The sequence below is a fragment of the Rhinatrema bivittatum genome, chromosome 3, assembly GCF_901001135.1.
Source record: "Rhinatrema bivittatum chromosome 3, aRhiBiv1.1, whole genome shotgun sequence".
In the NCBI taxonomy this organism is placed as follows: Eukaryota; Metazoa; Chordata; class Amphibia; order Gymnophiona; family Rhinatrematidae; genus Rhinatrema; species Rhinatrema bivittatum.
In genome coordinates, this window is record NC_042617.1 from 371,666,874 (window position 1) to 371,692,423 (window position 25,550).

Consider the following 25,550-nt stretch of genomic DNA (forward strand, 5'->3'; position numbering starts at 1 on the left):
GTTACCCAGGTAGAGAATCCATTAAGCTAGGTTGAGAGAACATTGCACAAATCTCATCTTTGGGTGAGTTTCCTCACTCCGAAGGTCATCAAATCTTCACAAGAGAGCACTGTTCTGTTCGTACGTCTCACTTTGAATGTCAAAGTGGCCCCTAACCCCTACACTAATACCTAAACCTCACCCGAGTTACTAGGTGGGCCTCCCATACAGATATAAATACCTATCTAGCGTGAGGGCATTATGGCTAGTCAGCCAGTCTCTGTCTGTCTGTCTGTCTCTCTCTCTCTCTCACTTAAAACATCATGTGCGAAGCTTTACGCAAATGAAAAAGGTGTCATTAACATTTGCGTTAAAGCCGTGCAATACGGCTTCACAAACCTGTGAGCCCAGCCCACTTGGCCAAAATGCCCACCCCAATATCCTCCCCTTTTTCTCATTTGCATCACACCAAACATAAAAGACGTTTTTTGCATGTGAAAACGTCATATAGCACTTTGATAAATGACCCCCTTACCCAGATAATGCCAATAATCGGACTTTGCTGCTGAATATCACATGTAAGTTAGCCGGATAAGTTTTATCAGGCTAACTTACCCCTAGATTCACTATTCTGCTGTATTTATAGCAGATTGATGTATCGTGAAAAAAAGGGAACGGTGGAGGCGATAGTGGGCAGCCGGCTGCATCATGGCGGTGAAGTTTTCCCTGCTGTGGTGCGGCTGCACCGCACATTGGGGTAGATTTTATAAACTTACGCGCGCACGTACTTTTGTTCGCGCACTAGGCGCGAACAAACGTACGCCGGATTTTACAAGATACGTGGTCGGCGCGCTCAAGGGGGTGCACATTTGTGCACCTTGCACGCGCCAAGCCCTATGCGCGCTGCCCGTTCCCTCCGAGGCCACTCCAAAATCGGAGCGGCCTTGGAGGGAACTTTCTTTCCACCCCTCCTCCCTTCCCCTACCTAACCCACCCCCCCGGCCCTATCTAAACTCCCCCTACCGTTGTCGGCAAAGTTATGCCTGCCCGAAGCAGCGGGGTGCTGGCGCGCCATCACCTGACCCGGGGGCTGGTCCGGAGGCCTCGACCATGCCCCCGGGCCGGCGTCACACCCCCGACACGCCTCCCGCCCCGCCCCAAAATTCATGCCACCCACCTGACATGCCCTGGACACGCCCCCTTTGCGAAGCCCCGGGACTTACGCTCATCCAGGGGCTTGCGCGCGCCACCGAGCCTATGCAAAATAGGCTCGGCGCGCACAAGGGGCTTTTTTAAGGGTTATGCGCATAACCCTTTTAAAATCCGGCCCACTATCGCCCCCATAACGCCATGGGAAAAGGTATGAAAAACATATCCCGCGGTGCTGCTGACGATAATTTGAAAAACATTATCTCCCGCATCGTTGCCAGGAGATCACTCCACTCAAATCCCGCCCATACTCCTCCCCTTCCCCTAATTTGAATACCGCTGTGATACCAGCACATCGCACAATAAAAAATGATCCTGTAACTTAGCTGTTTTCTTTTCAATATTGTGGCCTTTGTGAAAGTAGGGCTGTCAGTTAACCAAGGTGAAATTGTAATTAGTCTGTGGGAGGGAGAGGGTCATTTTCCAACTGCTTGCATTGATGCAAGGTTTGTGGGTACTTCTTCTCTGCAAACTTGTTCCCAGTTTTCAAAGTGTATTTTCACTTTGAAAATTATCTCAGGAAAACTTGCTGTATACATTTACATCTGCTATTTTATGCAGGTTGTTTTCCCAACAAAAATATGTGCATACTTTTGAAAGTTCAAAAGTATTTTTTAAGTGCAAATCACTTCCTAATCCTGTTTCCAGGAACATATTTTCCTCACTGTGGGTAAAGTTACAAATGTAGAGGTACTATGCATGTAAATGAATCCACTGACTGGGAAGGCAACTTTTTTAAATCAATTTTTTTGCATGGAAATAACTTTCAAAGTTACTCTCCCTGTGTACAATATGTCCTAGGAAAGTTAGGATACAAATATGCTTAAAAATGCCTGCACAAAATTAGGTATTTCTTAACATTTTTATGGCCTCCAAAAGGGAGACTCAGCATTGCATTTCCACCCCATCCTTAAGAAAGCATACCATTATGAAATGTCAGGGGTCCAAAGGCGGAGCACATGGTATAAATCTGTAATAATGAAAATTCTTTGTATTACTTAACATATATTGTGTGCCTTACATATGTTTCCTCTATTTAAATTATTCATATATTCTGTATGTTATGTGAGAGTGCTGTTCAACAATGAACACTTTACTGTGTATAACTTTTACAATATTGTGTGTGTGTAAGGATAAATGTATATGTGAAGGTTTGTTTACCATCCTTGTAAATTGCTTCCCTGATCAGATAGTAATTGTCCAAAGTGGTGTACAAAATCAACAGCAAATACAAAGCATAAAACAAACTATAATCAGTCATAAATAAAAACCAACAAAATACATTATCACCACGAGCCGAAGAAACAATAATTACTTCATAAATATCCACCACATGTTCTTCCCATCTGTATCTTCTAACACTTAAACATACTACACATTCTTATCTAATCCATTCCAATTCTGTTGCCACCTTCAAAAAATACTCCATCCCCCACTGCAAACTTGATCAAGAATATCTACAAAACTCAGCCTACACAGGAAAAATCCATGTTTTTCTCTTTCTTAAATGAGCTATAATTTGCCTCCAATCAAATCTGAGCAAATAATTCCACCAAGTGGGTGCAGCAATAGAAAATGTTCTTGCTCTCACATGAGCTTTCCTAACCTCCATAAATAAAGGGACCTCAAACATAACCGCCTTACAGTATCTAAGCATATGCACTGGTCTATACCACCAAAATTTATTTTGTAAATATCCAAGCCCATTAATTCTCAGCACCCAATCTACAAGAGTCAACATTTTTAAATTTGGACCACTGTTTAATCATAAACAATGTAATCTCTGTAACAAAGGAAGTACTCTCACCCAATAGACCTTATGCAGTACCATCCTACCTGCAAAATTGTAAAAACGAAACCATCAGCTAAATATAGTCATTACATAATCAATCTAGGTAAACAGAATTACCAAAGTAATTGATAACAATCATAATAAAAATTTCTAAAAATTCACTATGAAAAAGGAAAGGAATTCCTTGTATAAAATGTGTATTGTGTTGAATTCTCTATTTCCTGTTTATATTCTTATATGAAATGCAACAAACTTTGTATGATAATAACTACATCTTCTCTTTATTTGTCAGTGTCAGAAAACGTGGAATTTATTTGTAATGTACTTGTAGTAGCTGATCAACTCCTTATAGCACGATTGAAAGAGATGTGTGAAGTAGCAATTACTGAAAAATGTGAGTTTTTAAAAAAATGTTATTTTATCAGATTTTTTGATTCTAGGAGTTAACACTGTTTATAAAAGAAATTCCATCCAGAACTAAAGAAGCATGCTTTCTGAGCCATGCATAGTTGTAGTCCACAGATATGCATAGATCCAAAAAATAAATCACCCCTGTCAATCTTCATGTCCCAAAACTTATAACCTACCTATCTTTGATGCACTCTTATTGGTTTTATGCTGTTAGAGTAATCAGGAGTGAAAAAATACAGAACCATTTAATATTTTATATTAAACCTTGTCTGAAAATTGCCCTCCTTGGCCTGGCTAAGAAGTACACACAGGCTTCCACAGTGTATGTACTTTTAGCATTCCCATGGGTGTGTTTAGATTAGGGGAGCAAAACAGTGCATGTATATTTGAATTTTCAAAATCATGTGCACTATTTTTCCCCTGCTTGACTGCTCACGCAAACAGAAAATATGGAAGCACTCTTAAACATTGAAAACTGACTGGAATACAAGCTACTGTACCCAGGTACATGGCTTTGAAAATTGCCCTTCTATTTCTTTAAGGGCGAAATGCCATCAGTGGGGACTGATAATAAATCCTCTAGAAATCTATAGTAACATCATTGTGCAAATTAAAATTATTTTCCATTTTTCAAACATTTATACTGTTTCAACAGACAAGCTAGTTAAGCTGAGAACCATTTTTTTAACTGATGTTTGTTCCTTATCAGTCAATTATTTAAAAAAAAATTATTAATTTACACTTTACAATATTACACTTGGATGGATTATAGTAAAAAATGTATCCAGTTAATTTGAATCTAGTCTTAACTCGATTTACAAAGGATATAATTAGTTTCATAAAATTAACAAAGCATAATTTTGTCATTTGGGGAAGAGTGCTTATTATCATAGAACCTGTGTCTCCTTTGCTGCAAGGATAGCATATAATTTGTTTAGTTCTTGGATGGATGGAGGGATGACATCCCAGTTCTTGGTTATTAGTAAAGGGATGGTGATTGAAAACTGTCCTCATATGGTCATATTAATTGCACCAGTAAGATGTTGTCTTGGGGGGCTTCTGTCACATCTTCAGGGTTTTGAAAATGTATTTGCCCACTTTCTAAGACAAATGTGTTTTCTTGACTGGCAAGATGGCCAGGAGAACAGAAGGTATTAGAAGAGTTATAGGAGAAGGAGGTTCAGGGGACTGGGAGGAGATAGTTGAGAGTGCTGCAGGGGAAGGGAGAGAATGGTGAGAGGGGAAAGAGAAGGAGGGAAATGAGGGTTCTGAAGGAGAGATGACTACTCCTGGGTGTGAAGAGACAAGAGTGGGGTATGAAATGGAGTGGAGGAGTGAGACAATTGTACTAGAAGTGGGATAAGAGGGAGGGTGTACACTCACCAAGGAAGAAGTGCAATTGGCATGTACTAATGGTGTTGCCATACCTCTTCCCATCCTGCATCCAGTGACCTAAATTGTCAAGTGTTTTATCTGAAAAAAAAAAGTGTTTCTCTAATGACAAGCAGGATGGTAGTCCTCACAAATGCGTGACCTCTTCCGATGGAGCCAGGCCCGGAATTCTTAGGTCAGTTTCTTTTTATGTCAAATTGCGTGCAGCATGCCATAATGTCATGCATCATTCAGTCTCTTCTTTTCCGCAGAGACACCCAGTCACAGATCCCTATTCTCCTGCCTTCTGTGGAAATTTTCCAGTTTTGTCAGGCAGGAATCCTTCATCGTGGGGCCCCCATGGACTTTTTCTTTTTCTACTCCTTCTGGTGTCTTAAGTAGATTTTTCAGTCGTTTCCAAGTTTCCTTTTGTTATTGAACCTGTGGCACTGACTGCTCAATCATTGCATAATTACATTTTGCTTCATTGATTTTTCATCCTGTCATGGATAAGCAGACCCAACGGCTTGAAACAATGTCCCTTGTGGGACAGGTCCAGCGGACGATGTCACCGTTTTGGTTGTGAGAATTAAAATAGGAGTTTAATGCTGTGATATGAGCAGATGAAGTTGTATACATCCAAGGAAAGAAATTGCAATGTGATGTGATATATATTTAAATTTAGAGTATATGATATTGCAACAGCCACTTTATATTGTTATCTGTATTGAAAACACATTTTTGGTGATGGAGTTTTATATTATAATATGATGTTTTTATATGTGTGGTATGACTGAGGTATGGAAGGATGATTGTGCTAGAGAGCAATTATTGTCTAGATAGGATCTTTTATATATATACAATTTATGAATAAAATGGGAATTTGAATGTTGATATATTCTTGAGTTCTCTTATTGTTGATGTAACTACTTAGGGAAAGAGAACCAGTAGTTTAATAGCACCCTCAGTATAGTGTACCTATACTGAGGGTGGGACAAGGACATGTCTACACGGATCCTTATGATAGATGTGTTTTGTACCTGGGGACATCGATTGATGTCCCAGGGTGTTGTCATTGTGCGACCATGACCCCTAGGGCAGTATTTCCCAGCTTTTGAGAGGCAGCAACTCCATTTGAAGGGCTATTAAGAGCTGGTGATTGCGACTTTGCTGCAGGCAAGAGGACCTTCCACTTCAATTGTTTATGTCAGGGTATGAAGAGTCTTCGAATTGTGGTGTTTTCAGAACAGGGTGCAGCCTTTAAAGATGGATATTCCTCAGGTCCTGGCCTTTTTGCAGAGCAGCTTAGCAAAGGGCTTGGCCTATAATTCCATTTGGGTCCAGTTAGCAGCCTAGGGTTCTCTTCGTGGCAGGGTTCAGGGTAGACCGTTAGTGACTCATCCGGATATGGTTCATTTTCTGAAAGGAGCAAAACATCTGCATCCTACAGTGCGCAAGATCTGTCTGGGTTGGAATCTGAATTTTGGTTCTTTGCGTTCTATGTGGCCCTCCCTTTGAACCAATGTGGAAGGCGTCGTTGAGGGAATTAACCCTGAAGATTGTTTTTCTGGTGGCCATCTGTTCAGCTAGGTGAATATCAGAGCTGCAAGCGTTATTGTGCAGGGACCCCTTCATCCGCTTTTCAAAGGATGTAGCCTTATGTACAGTTCCTTCCTTTTTGCCTAAGGTGGTATCCTCTTTTCATCTCAGTCAGGTAGTCTAGCTTCCTGCCTTTCTGAACTTGATGGCCAATACTCCTTTGGCTAGGGAGCATCAGTGAATCTCAAGGTGACGAATGCTTTTCGGAGATTGGGTCATCTGTTTGTCCTGTTCAGCTGAGCAAAGAAAGGAAATAAGGCTTTCAAGGGCACTATTGCTCACTGGTTACGAGAGATGATAGCATCGGCTTACATCTGTAAGGGCTGATTGGTGCCAGAGGGGTTGAGAGCGCGTTCCACTAGGGCTCAGGCAACCTCGAGGGCGGAGTGTCAGCAGCTCTCTCTGTCGTGCAGAATGTGGTTTTTTGTTCTAAGTTGCCCCTCAGAAGAAAAATATAGAATTAAAAAAGGCTTGTTGCCAAAAAAAAACAAAAAACAGTTATGCCCATTTACACTGGGGTTTTCCCCCCCCCTTTTTTTTAGTTCAGGGCACTCTGTAGCTAGGGATTCCCCCATTTGTGAAGACTGCCATCCTGCTTGCCCACGGATGGAACAGATTTGCTTACCTGTAACCGGTGTTCTCTGAAGACAGCAGGATATTTGTCTTCATGAAATCAGCCCACCTCTCTTGGAGTTGGCTTCTTATTTAAGCGAAGAAATAAAATTGAAGTGGTCCTCTCATGGACACATGGCATAATAGCATGCCGAGCATGCCTAGTGAGGCACAGCAAAGTTCTAGAAACTTGAACATAAAAGTTCTGGGCCAGGCTCCATTGAATAAAGTCATCCATTTGTGAGGACCGTCATTTGTGAGGATGTCAGGATGTCACATAAAGCAGAGTCGCTTATTTATATCTATGTATATGTTCATATAACAAAAACTAATCAGTCATATTTAAGAACCTTCATTTTTAGTTTTTATTTGATTTTGCTTCTGAATTTCAATGTTAGAACAAAAAGGAAATCAGTAGAAAAATGACTTTTCCACTGGTTCTCCTTTGTGTTGTATCAGTCATTTTTCCACTGACATCTGTTGTTATAACTTTAAAATTCCTAGGCAAAATAAAATAAAAACTGAAAACAAAGGTCCCTAGTTATATTGCACAATAAATGGAACATAACTGAGCTTGAGAGATTGCCAGAACAATGTAAAGTAGGGTATTCTAAAACAATGAGGTCCATATTCAGTAAGCCAGTTAGTGGACAAGTTATCCGGCTAAAGTTAGCCAGATAACTTGTCCTATATATTCAGCAAGATAAACTTCCCACTGAATATACTTGTCTAAAGTTATCCAGTTACATGTAGCTGGGTAAGTAAAAAAAACAAACAAAAAAAACCCCCCAACCTAACTGGCTATGTTTGAATATAGTGGGTGAGATTTTTTTTTAGTTATCTCTCCCTATGTGTCCGGATAACCAGCCACTTAAGCAGATAAAAAAACAAACAAACTTTGTAGGCCTCCCAGCCAAATTCCCACTACCAACACAAATATCACCCCCCCCACCCCCCGGGTTGGGATCCCCCTCATATCCCTCTAAATTTATTTAAAAAAAAAAATTGTGTGCCGGCCCTCCAGCCCTCTTCTCCTCCCTCCCCTGTAAATACTTAAAAAAAAAAAAGACTGCCCCCTCGCTCCTCCCACATTGCCACCCACTCAGAATTTGAATGTTGGGCCCGTTTTAAAAATCGGGATTGCAGTTGAGAATGATTCCGGACGTTGTTGCTTTACTTTCTTTGTAGCGCTAGAAGCGTGAGCTGGATAGCATGCGCTTCTAACATTATCCTATCCACACTTTAAAAAAAATAAAGCAAAAGCACCTGGAATCACTCTGAACTGCAATTTGAAGTTTTAAAATGAACCCAGCATTCAGGTGCGGGGTGGGTGGGAGAGCTTCGGGGGGCAGGGTTATGGTATGGGGGGGGGGGGTGCAAGTCAGCAGTATTCTATTTTATTTATTTTTTATATTTACCAGGGAGAGAGGGGAAGGGGTTGGGGGTTGGAGGACTGGCGGGTATAAAAGCTTTTGAACTTTTTTTTTTTTCTTTTTTAATTTAGTGGGCCTTGATGTGGATCCTTGTTAGGGGGGGGGGGGGGGGGGTTTGCAATATTTGTGGTGGTGGAGTAGTAATTGGCCGGGAGGCCATCATGAAGTTTTTCTATTTTTGACAAGATCGCCACTTAACTGGATTTTTTTTTTTTTTTTAAACGTCTGGTTAAGTGGCAGTTATCCGGCTACACAAGGACTGATGACTTAGCTGATATATAGTTAAAAAAATCAGCTCAGTTTGCCAAATAACTTTGGAATGCCCATGAATGCCATTTTTTATCTGGCTAAATTATAACCTGGCAATAATTTAGCTGGATAAGTGGCTGAATATATCAAAACTTGCCATTTAGTTGGATAACCTATGAGTTATCCATCTAAATGGCTATTGAGTATTGACTTCAGTATGATTAGAAGTCTGTGAAGGGAGCACTGGTTAACTTAGCAGGGATATTCAATGTTTTGGCCGTGCTGCTGAATATATCTGGACACATTTAAAGTTAGCCAGATAAGATAACTGGATAACTTTAGACCTGCTCAATGGCAGTTAGTGAATTCAGCGAAATAAATTTCCCGCTGAATATATTTGCCTAAAGTTATCTGGTTACATGTAGCCGGATAAGTAAAAAACCTAACTGGCTATATTTGAATATAACTGGTTAGATTTTTTTAGTTATTGGTCCTTGTGTGGCCAGATAATCTGTTCAATGGCACATCCTGCTCCCGGAACGCTTTTTTTATATAACTAGATTTTAGGCAGATAATGACTTATCTGCCTAAAATCTAGCTGGATAAGAGGCTGAATATTCCAAAACTTGTCATTTAGACGGGTAACTTTAACAGTCTATATGGCTTTTGAATGTCTACCTCGCATTGTATATATGAATGACAAAAGCTAGTTCGAGGACATCTACTAATTGTTTCAATTTGCTCCCTTATTTTTAGTTAATTTAAAGAATGGTGCAGAGCTCCTTGAGTTCGCAGCAATGTATAATGCTGAGCAATTGAAGCTATCTTGTTTACAGTTTGTAGGACTAAACCTGTCAGCTTTCCTTGAAGCAAGGTAAGACTGTTCTAAACTGTGCAGGTCTTTAAAAGTTCAACTAAATTAACTTTTGGTAAAAATACATGTTCTTGAATTTTAAACTTTATGGCATAACTAGTAATATGATAGATGTCAGCGGATAAAAAAAAACCACTTGGTCCATCCAGTCTGCCCAGTTGTCCCAGCATATACTGCACTATATAAGGATATCTCCCATTTGTGAGCCATACAAGCTTAATCACTACTTAGCCAATTCAGTTTTGTTGTCACTCCTGTTTTGATCTTTGTAATTCAGAGTAGATGAATATACATGGCACTGGCAGGGTGGGAAGTTCTTTGTGAAATAGAATAGTAGGGTAAACTGAAAAAAAAAGCTGTAGCAAGGTCAACAAATCTCTATTAGGAAAGTAAATTAATAGTAAGATACAAGACTGTTATGCTTTTCAAAAGAAGTGGCTGAAAGAATAAAAGCAAAAAGATTAGCATTCAAAAAGCACAAGGGTCTTGAAAGAAGAGCACAGGGAAGAACATCTTTTAAAACTGAAACAAGCAGGGAAAGTACTGTATACAACACTATCACGAGTGATAGAAAAGATTGCTGACATACTGGCTAATTTTAAAAGGAACGCACATGCGTCCATAAACAAGCATATTGTGTGCACAGGTACGCGCGTATGTTTGTACGTAATATTAAGAGGCGGCTCGAGTAAATGCCCCACACACATTTCTGCTAGGGCTTTAGCAGCTTTTACGCGCGTATGCAGGGGCATTTTAAAGTATGTTAGTCTACCAGTTTGTCCAGTTGATATTGAAGTCTTCAAGACCCCTCTGTTTCTTTATCCTGTAAGCCCACCCACTTGCCCTTGAACCCTTCATGCTGTTCTGAAAGCTCTAAAACTTGATATCTCCAGACATGTTCCTCATCAGGACTAGCAGTAAAGTTATGTGGATAGCATACCGACGTACACCAAGGTCAGCTTTTTTAAAATTCAAAGTTATATGCATAAGTATTGGCCCCACCCTGGAAGACCCATGCTCTGCCCCTTTCTCACTTTTTTTCTTGATGCATGCACAGGTATGTATGCATGTATATCACGGCTTCTTAAAATTTGCGTTGCTCGCGCGCGGCCTGCATATGTGTGCATGTGGCCATTTTTGCACGAGCAATGCTTTTAAAATCTACCTCTTAGTAAAGCAAGGCGATGAGGCTTTTCTAGGTTTGTCCATGAAAGGACAGGTAGAGTTGGGATTGTAAAATAGAGGAGAAAAGGATGGCTTTGTGGAGACTGACAAAAGTGGAAGCATTAAATAGCTTTTTCATTATTCAGTCTGAAGAGTTTTCAGGAGGACTGACTAATGTTGCATGGATACATATGTTAGTGGGGTAGATACCAAACCATTTTCAGAAAAAAAGGATTTTGTGGAATTTAAAGAACTGAAAGTGAACAAAGCTATGTTTGTTTATTTATTTATTCATTTTTATATACCGTCATTCGGTTTAGCCATCACAACGGTTTACAGGATCAAAACAACAATCAGATAAATTATACATAGTTGCAAAAGAAGAAAACAATAACAATAATGAAATGATAGGTAGAAGAGGATGGTGGGGTGAAAGAGGGGGAGAAGGGAAAGATGTAAAAAGGAAAGTAACAAAAATAGTATTAATTCATCTTAAAGGAGGGCTTCATATTAAATTTCTGAAATTGTAACACTTAAGGTTGATGCCAGTTGTAGTTAATGTTTTTTTCTTGTTTGGGTTTGAATGGTTGAATTGATTGTAGATGGATTGTTATGGATGATCATTGATGTAAACTGTATGGAAGAGGAAAGTTTTTAGGTCCTTCTTGAACTTTTTGATGTTAGATTGAGTTCTTAAATAAGGCGGTAGAGAGTTCCATTTTTTGGGGGAAGCAATAGAGAATGCTCTGTTTCTAGTAGTTGATAGTTGAGCATCTTTAATGGGAGGAATTTTTAGACAAGAAGTGTTGTTAGATCGAAGATTTGTTCTGGTAATTTGTGGAGTGATTTTTAAACCAGTATGTTTATGATGATCAGCATGTATTAATTTGTGAGTGATGATCAGGATCTTATAATCTATTCGAGAGTTAATAGGAAGCCAATGAAGCGACATTAGTATTGGGGTGATGTGAACATATTTTTTTTGTTCCTGTTAAAATTCTAGCTGCTGAATTCTGAAGAATCTGCAGAGGTTTGATGCTTGTTGATGGAAGGCCAATCAGAAGAGAATTACAGTAGTCTATTGTTGAGAAAATTATAAGTTGCAAGACGGTTCTGAAGTCCATTGGCTTTATAGGTTACATCCTTTGATATTAAGGGAACTCGGGGAGATTCTAGTGTGTCTGCTGAGGAATCTGTTCAGTAGATCTTGGGAGACAGTAGTCGTTCTGCAGGATTGGAGAAGGTTGGCTGAGGACCTTCATAAAAATGAGTAGGTTGAGAAATGTACTGGTTAGTCTGACTTAGTGGTGGGAAAATTAATGTAGATCCTACTGAAAAAAACGAAAGTGAAATATCTTGAATCCAGTTAGTGGTTGCAAGATCCAAAACTGTATGATTTGGACAAAAACTTATAAAAACTTTTTCAATTGCATTCAAAGCAAAAAACATGTGAGGGAGTTGATAGAGCCCATAGATGACCGAGGGACAAAAGGGATGCTCGAGAAGGACAAGGAAATAGGCAAAAAATTCATTTTGTTTTTCTGCTATGTTTTTACTTATGAAGATATTGGTAATAACCATACTTGAAACATTCTTTAATGGTGGAGATTCTGAGTAACTAAAGCAAATATCTATGATAATAGAAGCTTTAATAAATCAGATTGACAAACTGAAAAGTAACAAATCACCGGGATTGGATGGCACCTACCCTAGAATTCTAAAGGAATGAAAACATGAAATTACAAATCAGGTTACAGATTACTAATAACAATAATTTAAAACCTCCATGATACTTGAACACTGGAAGGTGGCCAGTGTAATGCCGATTTTTAAAAAGGACTCCAAGGGTGATCAGGGAAACTATAGACAGGTGAGCATGATGACTTTGAGTAAAATGGTGTTAGCCATTCTTAAAAACAAAATTACGTCCCCTAGGTTGGTAGCAGAAGGTCTTCAACTGGAAACAGTGGATCCCGTGAGTTCTCAATCGTTCCTCTGTCCTCATATAGACCACCTGTTACAATGTAAGAATCTATCTTAGTGCTTGTAAACAAGCATCGGGGTAACTTGCTTGATGCTGCGGTTACTACCCGTAACTATTAAGCCTTATGATTCACCTTTGATGCAGCTCCAACATTGCTCTCTGCGTCGGCGGCAGGGGGTGGCAGGAAGATCGAGTCGGACATTTGCCAACAAGGGCCCTGAACTTGGTGGTCGGTGAGACAGATAAGTATGGGAAAATAAGTGTGGGAGTTTGCTGGGCAGACTGGATGGTTCGTTTGGTCTCTTTCTGCCTTCATTTCTATGTTTCTATGTACCTGCCAGGCCAGAGGACACAACAGTCACGTCACCAAATTGTGGGGTTCATGAGGAGTTTCTTTACCTCTCTGTCCAAAGAGGCAGATGGAATGCCAGTATCTGCTGCATTGTGCAGGTTACCCTCATGCTTATCAGTGGCCCAGACCTTAAAAATCAGGGCCCACGAATGTTGTTGAATCCAATTTCCCTTAACCCTTGCCATGGAAGCAGAGAGCAAGGATGGAGCTGCATTAAAAGTATCAGGCTTAGTGTGATTAAGGGTAGTAAAAACTGCATCATCAAGTTTACCCCCATGTTTATTTGTTCCCCAAACTGTAAAAATTGGGGTCCTCGTTGGTTGGTGTCTGAATCCAATTCCCCTTTTCCCACTGCCTTTGAAGCAGAGAGCAGTGATGGAGTGCATTAACAGTATCAAGGCTTATTTGGTGAGGGAAGCAACTGCCTTACCAGCAAGTTACACTCATGCACTCTTTTCTTTATTTCCAGCCTTTAGGGATCCACCAGCATATTCTTCCATGCCTCATGCAAATTTTTAACACTTGCAACTGCTCCTTTTAGTTTTTTATAATTTCCTCATTGTATCAAAGTCTCCTTTAAAGTTATATGCTACTGTAGTAGCTTTACTTAAGGATAGATTTTAGAAGATGCACATGCGCATCCATGTGTGTGCGCTTCCCAGTGCACAGATGTGGACGTGCTGATTTTATAACATAAGCACGATTGTTATAAAATCAGGTGGCCGCGCACACACATGCGAGCCAGATTTTATAATCCGCGCATGGATATGCATGCGGCGCGCTCCAATTAAGGAGCGGACTGGGAGGGAACTTCCCTAAGCCCCTGCCTAACCTTCCTTCCCCTTCCCATCTCCTCCGCACCCCCTAAACCTTATCTTTTTTTTTTTTTTTTTAATTTTGTTTTTTGCTGGTCCTCTGGAGCAGAAATAATTTACGCATGCCAGCTGGCTGCTGGCGCGTGCTTCCCCGGGACCAAAATGATAAGGGGGGATGGAACAACTCCCCTATGAGGAAAGGCAGAAGAGGTTAAGGCTATTCAGCTTGGAGAAGAGATGGCTGAGGGGGAATATGATAGAGGTATTTAACATCATGAGAGGTCTGGAATGAGTAGATGTGAATCAGTTATTTACACTTTCGGATAATAGAAGGACTAGGGGGCACTCCATGACATTAGCAGGTAGCACATTTAAGACTAAGCGGAGATAATTCTTTTTCACTCAACACACAATTAAGCTCTGGAATTTGTTTGCAGAGGATGTGGTTAGTGCAGTTAGTGTAGCTGGGTTCAAAAAAGGTTTGGATAAGTTCTTGGAGGATAAGTCCATTAATTGCTATTAATCTAGTTGACTTAGGGAATGGTCTGTGCTATTACTGGCATCAGTAGCATGGGATAGACTTAGTTTTTGGGTACTTGCCAGGTTCTTATGGCCTGGATTGGCCACTGTTGGAAACAGGATGATGGGCTTGATGGACTCTTGGTCTGACTCAGTATGGCATATTCTGCTGTAATTAAAAATCCATATAACATACATATCACACACACACACACACACCTATCATACATTAATCTATCACATACTCCAACCACTCATACAATAGAATAAAAGAATTGTACACAAATACAATATGAGTTCTAGATAAAAAGTACAACTGATTCAATATATGTAAGAGGATATTCTGACAAAGGCCACTGTTTCACCAAAACAGCTTTATCAGGGGGATTTGCAGGTCCACACGTATGGAGTGGACCTGCAAGTGCCCTTTGTGAAATTTTCCATGTTGCGTTTCAAAGACACATTATAACAGACACATGCTACAAATCCCCCTTATGAAGCCATTTTGGTGAAACAGTGGCCTCTATCCTGTTACATACATTGTGTTTACAACTCGTATTTATGTACAATTCTTTTATTCTATTGTATGAGTGGTTGGAGTATGTGATTAATGTATGATAGGTGTGTGTGTGTGTGTGTGAGATATGTATGTTATATGATTTTTAATTGTATAACTATTTCAAATGGTTCATTTTGGGCAGTGAGGGGTCTAGTACCTATTTAAATTATGTTAGAAAACTCTTTGATGTTATATAAAGTTTTTAAGGCGAATTACATAGAGGATATTTCACATGGTTAGATAAATTGATTCCCTTTTATTTTTGTTTGGATACTTTCTAAGTCTCCAACCTTACTGTTCAGACTTCTGGAATTCACATACCCGAGAGCCTAAATTTAGCCTCCACAACTTTCCTCCAGTGCCTTCCTATGTCATTGGTACCCACATGTACCACATTAGTTGATTCTTTCCCCAGTGCTCTCTAAAATCTTATCTAGTGGTGTGTGAGATCTGCTACCTTTGCACCAGGCAAGCAAGTTACCAAGAAATTCTTACACTCCGCAGCTACCGAACATAGTCTTAACACAGCACTTTATCCACTTTATCTATTTTTATTCATTTTACTCTTAACTTATTCTATTAGTCTCAAGATTTAAGTGCTCTTTCTCAGCAAGTCCAACTTAACTTCAACAGATGAAGTTTCTGCAGTCGGCATTCCTTCTCGAATTATCCTGGCATCTGATATGATTACTCCTAGTTGTCTGAAGATAAGTGTATCAACTGTCATACATGTGGGTTATGACATTGATATTTCAGGAGTTCGTAAAGCATCTTTGAGTATGTGTGGTAGTTCTATGCTGCCACAGCCCTCCTAGTGTACCTCAAGTCATTTTTCTGACTAGATGCATTTCTCTTTCTTAGAAGTGGTTCCTAGCTAAACTAAACCTTTGTAATTTTTTTTGGCATCAGGTTCCCTGTGTGTGAGTATAAGACCTTGGACCGCTTTGGGAAAGGCAGTATAGCATTCTATCAGACTTGTATGTAGTCCAACATTTGCATACAACTCTGAAAAGGGAACAGGAATTAATTGTTCGCCTTCCTCAAGAAGATCAAAGTGAATTCTGTTCACTACTGATTGATGAGGTCTGGAAAAAAAATTCTAGTCAAGCAGAAAGATTCCAGATCACCTGTCAACTAATAAGGAGGTTATTAATACAAGCAAAAGACATATTTTAAAATGTCTTTATACAAATGCTAGAAGTCTTAAAAAATAAGATGGAGAGTTAGAATGTATAGCACTGAATGAAGAATAAAATAAAATTACATATCTATATAAATAAAAATGTAAATGTTCGTTTGTTCAAAATCTTAAATCTCCGAAAGTTCTTCACCGATTGCTTTGAAATTTTGACACAGCGTTGCATTCCGTTACGCGCGTGTTTTTATATACCTATATTATATAGATGTCACACGTGTGACAGGTAAAAACAAGCTTTTTTGGAAAAACAGCGCCATCTGTTGGACGTAAAAGCAACACGCGCTATCTACAATATAAATGGGCTCTGATCGACGGACCGCAAATGTGCAGTAGAGAGTAGAGACCATAGAGCTGTGCGCTACGTGCTGGGTGTCACAGAGGGGAAGAGGAAAGGACAGACGAGTCGCCGCTCTGAGAAACGGCTCGGCCCATTCCTCCGCCGCTGGGGAAGGGGGGAGGGAGTTGGGACGGCCGTAGCAAAGCAAATGCAGTAGAAAGTGGCTGTGAAGAGATTACATGCAGCTGCAGCAGCCAAAGCGCAAAGAGCTGAACAGAGAACAGCTCGCCCTCCTCCCCCGCCCCCTGAGTCCCGCAGATAAGGAGAAGCCAAGTAAATATCTCGCAACTGCAGGAGGGGGGGGAGGGGGAAGGCAGTGCTGTCAAGCCGCCCGTGGGTCTCAGCCACCACGGGAAGAGTTTACGTGGACATCGCTCCACCCCCACTCCCAGCAAAGTTAGAGTCTGCAAACCAGACAATCTCTATATCTGCACAGACAATGGAACAACAAAAAATATTGTATACCCACAAGCATTGTGAAATTAAACATATTACAGACATGCGCTTTCTCTTTTCTTTCTTTTCCATTTAACCAGACTGAGCCACAGCAACGCGTAGCCGGGTACAGCTAGTATAAAATATACATAAAAATATCCTCTATAGTACATATAATTGGCATCTTAGAGATGTAATAGAAGGAGGATAACCAATGGGACACTGTGATACCAGGATACAAATTATATCACAATAATAGGATGGATCAAATTGGTGGCAGAGTAGCTTGTATGTTAGAGAGCATAACCACCAAGATAAAAGTTCTGCAGGAAATGTACTATAGAATCTTTATAAATAGAAATTCCATGTGAGAAGGAGAATAGAATATCAGTGGGGTATACTACCATCCACCTGGCCAGAATGAATAGACAAATGATGGAAATGCTAGCAGAAATTAAGAAAGTTAACAAAATTAGCATCACAATAATAAGGGGTGCTTTCGGTTCTCCAGAACTGACTGAGTAAATGTTACATCAAGACATGCTAAACAGGTGAAGTTTCTAGATAAAGTAAATGACTGCTTCATGAAGCACCTATTATAAGAAATGACAAAGGGGAATCTATTTTAGACATAATCCTTAGTGGAACACATGATTTGATGCGAGAAGTAAAGGTATTGGAGCCACTTGGCAGTAGAGTTCATAACATGATCAAATTTGACTTGATAACTGGAAGGAGGACATTAAGGAAATCTACTGAAACAGCACTTAACTTTATAAAGGGAAATTATGATAAAATGAGAAAAATGTTAGGAAAAAAATGAAAGTAGCAACTGCAAACGTTAAGAATTTACATCAGGCATGAATGTTGTTTAAAAATACCATCTTGGAAACCCAGATCAGATATATTCCATGCATTTAAAAAGGTGGCAGGAAGGCCAAACAGCTGCCGGCATGGTTAAAAGGTGAGGTGAGAGAGGTGTTCCTAGCCAAAAACACATCTTTCAAACAATGGAAAAGAGATCCAAATGAAGAAAGCAAGAAACATCATAAACACTGGCAAGTTATATGCAAAGCATTGATAAGAAAGGCATAGACAGAATTTGAAATGAAGCTGGTTGTAGAAATAAAAACTCATAATAAAACCCTTTTTTTGGGTACATTTAAAGCAAAAAGCCTTCAGGGATTCAGTTGGACCATTAGATAATCGAGTGGCAAATGGGACACCAAGGGAGGGCAAGACCATAGCAAGGAGGTCAAATTAATGCTTTGCTTCAATTTTTATTGTGAGGTAGATACCCATGCCAGAAATGATATTTAAAGGTGATGAATCACAGGAACTAAAACAAATCTTGGTGAACCTGGAAGATGTAATAGGGCAAATTGACTGACAAGCTAAAGAGAAACAAATCACCTAGACCAGAGTGCTGAAAGAAGCGAAAAATGAAACTGCAGACTTATTATTAGAAATCTGTAAGCTATCATTAAAATCGGCTACTATACCTGAAGATTGGATTGTAGCCAACATAACACCAGTTTTTGTAAAGGGTTCCAGGGGTGAGAAGGAAACTACAAGCCAATGAGCCTGACCTCTGTGCTGGGAAAAATGCTTGAAACTGTTAAAGAACAAATTTACTGAACATAGATAGTTTAATGAAATAAAGCCAATATAGAATTAGCCAAGGGAAGTTTTCTCTCACCAATCTGCTACATTTTTTTTTGAAGGTGCTAATAAACATGGATGAAAGTGAGCCAATTGATTATAGTGTATCTGGATGTTCAGAAAGTGTTGCACAAAGTACCGCATGAGACTTTTGAGGAAATTATAAAGTCATGGGATAGGAGGCAATATTTTATTGTGGATTGAGAACTGGTTAAAAAATAGACAACAGAGAAGTAGGTCTAATTGGTCAATTTTTGCAATGGAGGAAAATGAATAGTGGAGTGCCCCAGGGATCTGTATTAGGACCATTGAGGTGGATCTTAAATAAGTATGCGCGCGCATACTTTTGTTCGTGCAACCGGCACGAACAAAAGTACACCGGATTTTATAAGATACGCGCGTAGCGCGCGCAAGGCTGCGCAAAATCGGCAGCCTGCGCATGCCAAGCCGCACAGCCTGCCTCCATTCCCTCCTCGTCCCCCCACCTTCCCCTACCTTTGTTGTGCAAGTTACGCTTGCTTGAAGCAGGCGTAACTTGCGCGCGCGCCACCTCGGCGTCCCCTAGCATAGGCCGCAGTGCCGGGGGACTTGGGACCGCCCTCCCGGCCCGCCCCTGAACCGTCGCCACGCCCCCGGACACACCCCTCCCGCCCCTTTTACGAAGCCCCGGGACATACGCGCGACCCGGGGCTTTGCGCGCGCCGGTGGCCTATGCAAAATAGGTGCGCGAGTGCCCTGCACGCGTAAATCCGGCAGGATTTACGCGTGCAGGGCTTTTAAAATCTAGCCCATTGCTTTTTAACATATTTATAAATGACCTAGAGATGGGAACAAGTGAGGTGATCAAATTTGCCGATGTTATGAAATTATTCAAAATTGTTAAATCAGAAGAGGATTGTGAAAAATTGCAAGAGGACCTTGCGAGACTGAGAGACTGAGCATCCAAATGTCAGATGACATTAAATGTGGACACGTGCAAAGTGATGCACATAGAGAAGGGAAACACAAATTATAGTTACACAATGGAAGATTCCACATTGGGAGTCACCACTGAAGAAAAGGACATAGACATCATCATCGTGGGTTATATGTTTAAATCCTCTACTTAGTGTGCGGGGGCAGCCAAGAATGCAAGGAGAATGTTAGGAATTATTAGTTAAGGAATAGAGAATAAAACTGAGAATATCATGTCTCTGTATCACTCCATGATATGACCATATCTTGACTATTGTGTGCAATTCTGGTTATTTCATCTAAAAAAAAATATAGTGGAAGTAGGTAAGGCTTAAGAGGAGGCTAAGGTTCTTCAGTTTGGAGAAGACATGGCTAAGGGGAGATGCGATAGAGGTCTATAAAATGAGTGGAGCGGATAGGGTAGACACATCTGTTTACTCTTTCAAAATTTCAAAGACTAGAGGACATGCAATGAAATTACTAGGTAATACATTTAAGACACATGGAAGAAAATATTGTTTATTCAGTGCATAATTAAACTCTGGAATTTTTTTGCTGGAGTATGTGGTAAAAACTGTTAGTGTAGCTCGGTTTAGAAAAGTTTGGACAAGTTACTAGAAGAAAAGTCCGTAAACTATTAAGGTGGACTTGGGGAAGTCCACTGCTTATCCCTGGGATTAGCAGCGTGGAATATATTATTTTCTTGGGATCCTGCAAGTAACTTGTGACCTAGATTGGCCACTGTTGAAAACAGAATATCTTTGGTCTGACCCAGTATAGCAAATCTTATGTTCTTATTTGACCGGTGATGTTTTTGAAATAGCATCAGTAGTCTCTGCTGAGGCCATAGATGAGGACAGATTGTTATGGCTGTGAGCATCTGGCCTCTATGAGGGCTGCAGAAAAGACCGGCAAGCATGCTGTGTACTAGAGCAGGGGTAGCCAACTCCGGGCTTTAAGAGCCACAAACAGGCCATCCATATTGAATATGCATAAGGTCTATTTGTATACAGTGGAGGCAGTGCATAAAAATCTATCTCATGTATATTCATTGCAAATATTCTAAAAACCAGACTTGTTTATGACTCTTGAGGACCTGAGTTGTCCACCTCTGCATTAGAGGGAATCTCTTTGCACAGACACTCTGCATCATCTTAGAGACCATTATACCAGATCAGAACCTCTGCACTACTACCTCCCAAACCATAGCCATTACAAAGTCTGCTTGTGAACTTAATATCTAACATTTGTTTCTTTCTGAGATGCTATTGTTTCACTTAGCTAATAACTTCTATTTCATCCTGCTACACCAGTTCAGTCTAATCAAAACCAGTGGGTTATGTCGTCCTAGCAGCAGATGGAGGCAAAGTATGTAGATGTTCTCAGTGACATAAAAACATAAGATTTGCCATACTGGGTCAGACCAATGATCCATCAAGCCCAGTATCCTGTTTCCAACAGTGGCCAATCCAGGTCATAAGTACCTGCTTATCCCAGGGATAAGAAGTGGATTTCTGCAACTTAATAATGGTTTATGGACTTCTCTTCCAGGAACTTGACTAAACCTTTTTTTAAATGCAGTTACCCTAATGGCTTTCACTACATCCTCTGACAACAAATCTCAGAGCTTAATTATGTGTTGAGTAAAATATTTTCTCTTATTAGTTTTAAATGTATTACCTAGTAACGTCATTGTGTGTCCCCTAGTCTTTATTCTCTTTGAAAGAGTAAACAATTGATTAACATTTACTTATTCCTCACCACTCATTATTGTCAGACTTCTATCATAATCTTCCCTCAGCTGTCTTTTCCAGGCTGAAGAGTCCTAACCTCTTTCTAATTCTGCTATATTTTTTTTTGAGATGTGCTGACCAGAACTGCATACAATATGTAAGATGAAGTCGCATTAAGATATTCTCTGTTTTATTCCCCTTTCCTTTCCTAATAATTCTGAGCATTCTATTTGCTTTCTTGGCTTCTGCTGCTGCACACTGTGCAAATTGTTATCAAGGATGATGCCTAGATCCTTTTCCTGAGTGGTGTCTCCTAATGTGGAACATTGCTTCGTGTACCTATAATTTGGGTTACTCTTCCCTAAGTGCATCACTTGCACTTGTTCACATAAAATTTAATTTGCTATTTGCATGCCTAGTCTCCCAGTTTGTAAGGTCCTCTTGCATTTTCTCACAATCTTCTTGTGATTTAATAATTTTGTCTGATCAGCGCCTAACCTTAACTGATGGTGCCTCCCTGCCCCCTACCCCACTCCTCTCTTCAGCCGTGGCGGGGTGGAATCTGCCACAGCCAGGCTGGGTGTGTCTTTGACCGCAGCGGGATGGGATGCACCATGGTTATGCAATTCCTCTCTTTGGCCATGGTGGGATGGGATCCACCGTGACCACGCTAGGCCTCTCATCTTCTGTTCTCATGGTGCTCAGAGGGTTCACCTCAGCTGACGGCACCCCGGACAACCACCCGGCTCATCCACCCCAAAAACTGGCCCAAGTGAAGATATTAAACAGCATCTCCAAATATTTGGAAATTTAACTGTTAAAAGTTGGCACCCCTATCTGTGGTTGGAAATAACCCACTGGTTTAGATTGGACTAGACTATTAGCAGGATCCATGGAAAGGCAATTAACATGTATGAACACTTCTTTCAGTTTGAGCTGCTGTCTTCAATAATCCCAAGACGATAACTTAACATTTATGCAGGTTTTGTTTGTTTGTTTGATTTTTTTGTTTTTCTTTTAGAGCTTTGGATATTTTAAGTGACGATGTTTTGAAGGATCTATCTCTAGCATATAGAAAAATGGTGAGTTTTTAATATTTTGTCATGTTTGCTAGCATTACTTAGAAGTGATATTGGTCAATGTGATCTCTCTGTAGGTGGCATTGTGCATTGATTTGTACAAACCAGAAAAAAAAATTGTTGTGAGGCTACGTTGCAATATGCATTTTGGGACCATGTCCTTTGCATCCAGTCCTTGTGACATTTTAATAAGACTTGGAGGTGTGCAGATATGTTTACTTGTAAGAGCAAAGCTAAAATTCACTATATAAACTAGAGTTCAGCTTCTATTAAAAAGGATTTCAGCTTGTGCAAAGTAGGCTATTTATTTTTTGCCTATGCCTGTATATAGCCTCATATTGTGACCTAGCACACACTAGAGAGGTCAGGGAAATAACTCCTAGTTAGGGATCTTTGTGTTCCATTTTTATTTTATTTTACCCAATAATTTATCAATGTTTATTACAACAAGGACAAAAATTATATTTGCCTGGAAAAACTTGAGTCATTTTTTTCCATGGATTTCTCCTGGTTTTGTCTTTTGTTGTAATAAACACTGATAAATTACCAGGTAAAATAGAATAAAAACTAAAAATGAAGGTTCCTACTCCTAGTTGAAAGAATGTTTATTTTATCTATAGTTATCTGTGCAGTAAGTGCAAAATGGGGAATGCAGCCGTAGAACTTGACTTAAAAAATTCTAATTTACTTTTATGGTAGTGGCAAATGATTATGCACGTCGCAGTGGATCAAATGTACAAAACAGATCTCCCATAGGCCCAAACTGGGGAAAACCCTTTAGTACTTCTGGCTCATTATGCCCTAGTAACTGTAAAAACTTTTGCAATATATTTAAGGCCTCATTTACTAATCATTTTTTCCCATGGACACAGAATGGGAGAAAAGCCTTAGAAAACTAGGCCCTTAGGGGCACATGTACTAAAGAATTTCTCCCATTTTGTGTCTGTGGAGAAATGCTAAGTACATAGAGCCCTTAGAAAGGCATTATATTATGAAGAGGGTAATGTTCGGGTAAAGGGACTTTTTAAAAATTGCCCATCCTTCCCATGGGTAAAAGTCTGCGCATTGTGGAATAGCGTGCTTGCGTTTATTTCCCAGGGGTGGGGATAGAGCAGGGAATGCAGCGATATACGCACTTTTGCATTTTCAAAATTACACACTCTTTTTTTTGAAGGGGAAAAACGACCTCAGAAAAAAACAGGTGCGTGTCTCTGAGTACTTTTTCCTTAGGCAATTTTCAAAGGGAAAGTACGCACATATATTTTCCCTGGGAGAATTGATGCAGTGTCCTTGGGACTCTTCAGCTACCCACAGACATTTGAAAATTGCCCCACCCCCACCTCCTTACCTAGCATTTACAGGAGAACTTACTGTATAGAAACCATCACTGGTAAAAGGAGGTTACACCCTTGAAAATGCTATCTTGGGTTCCTTATATAGAGGAAGCAGGGATGCTGAAAGAAATCCATTAGTTTTCTATTAGTAGCAGATAATAGGCAGGAGAGGAAATGATTGTTGAAGGTAATTGTAAAAAAGAAAAAAAAAAGCTGCAATTCCTTCTGGGCCATTAAAAATAGGAAGTCAAATATTTACTAGGAATATAACAAATTGTTTTGGTTTTATATCCAATAAGTTTGCTTTCAGCTTATAGCCACCAAAATGGAAATACCATATCCAAAATTAATGCAGTTGAATATCAGTTCGGGTGGAAGCTTCTTACTATGATGTATGATAAGTTTTAAACTGAAACCAATTTTAAGCTAGCTTACCTTGAAGGTGCTGGGAAAATCCATTGTGTGCTAGCAGTAGAGCTGTGATGTCAGAAAACCACCTCAGTAGGAATTTAAAAAGCTGCATGGTATTCCCAAATGCTGCTTTGGCAGTTTTAAATAGTACTTTCCCAGATGGATTGGCTCACAGCCTGGGTCTATATCTTGTCTGGCCAGAGCATTGTCACTTAACTGAATAGTAAGCCATTTTGAGCACCCCATTAATAGAAAATTCATTTAGTCTTTTATAAAAGGTGGGCTTTGATTATCTGATATTTGTATTTCATTGTACTGCTGTGATTAATAAGTTATATTGCATTTAGATTCCAGCTATGGATAAAAGATTTATCACACCCTATTTAGATGGACCAGACATAAGTTATTTGGAATCTGAAGATGGCGAAAACTTTATCTTTTCAAAAGAAGAAATAATTACAGATCAGAACTCTCAGTAAGTTGCATAAATGTGATAATTTCATATCTACAGTATGTTTCAAAGAATACATGTAGAGGGTCACAAGCTTCACCTAAACATAGATTTTCCACTCTGATAATCTTATTGAGTTGAGGCCATTGGCTAACTTCAACTAGAGTTTAAACTTAAACTGGCTGTTTAAGCAGGCCTTTGCTGAATCATACGCCAGATGATCTTAAATCAACTCTATCACCAGTAACTCATTGACTCTTGCCTGCTTTCTCTCGATTCAGTCAAATGCTATATGTCCTACTTTAGCCCCAATTCCCAAGGCCCTTTGCCAATACCATGGTCTTAACCTAACCATTCTCTACCAGCCATGTATCATTGCTCGATATATATATATATATATATATATATATATATATATATATATATATATACATACACCCTGGTTTGTTTCAACAGTTTCATGATCCTAGTTCTGTATTCCTCTTTTTAATGTAATTGCACTATTTGAGGCACTGTTATTGTTATTATGTAAACCGTTTTGATTTGTAATCCTGTTACAAGAAATTCGGTATATAAAACTGTTAAATAAATAAATAAATAAATAGAGTAATGATCATTCATTTGGCTGCTTTTTTAGCAGGGTGGCACATACTGGTCTATTTAATTTCACAGAATTGTGCAAGTAAAGCTGAATTATCTGTGGCATAGGCAAATTTGTCATAAATATCTGTGTTGTTTTGGCTCCCAAAAGAGAAATAATACACTACCTTGTAAAAGTCTTCACACCCTTGTACATTGTTCACATTCTTCTATCTAAAAAATACAAATCAAAGTGCATTAAAGTAGGAGTTTGTTTCATTGAGCTATACAACATATTCTGTACTTTCATCATCAAAGGCAATTATACAAATATTCCAAAAGTAATTAAGAATTTAAACCCTCCCCCCCCCCCCAAAAAAAAAAAAAAAGTCATGACTTAATACTTGGTGGAAACTCTCTTTTTGCAGCAATAACAGCCATGAGTCAATGAGGAT

The 25,550-nt window shown here is 39.6% G+C and overlaps 1 protein-coding gene across 2 annotated transcripts in view; it reads left to right on the forward strand.

Moving 5' to 3' along the window:
- The window catches only part of IBTK (inhibitor of Bruton tyrosine kinase), a 263,811-nt gene that overhangs the window by 170,397 nt on the left and 67,864 nt on the right, over positions 1 to 25,550 (forward strand). For both annotated transcript variants that reach the window (XM_029595548.1, XM_029595549.1), the window contains 4 exons: positions 3,273 to 3,374; positions 9,412 to 9,529; positions 22,263 to 22,323; positions 24,413 to 24,540. In XM_029595548.1, coding sequence (XP_029451408.1) covers positions 3,273 to 3,374; positions 9,412 to 9,529; positions 22,263 to 22,323; positions 24,413 to 24,540 — 409 coding nt within the window. The remainder of the gene's footprint in view (positions 1 to 3,272; positions 3,375 to 9,411; positions 9,530 to 22,262; positions 22,324 to 24,412; positions 24,541 to 25,550) is intronic.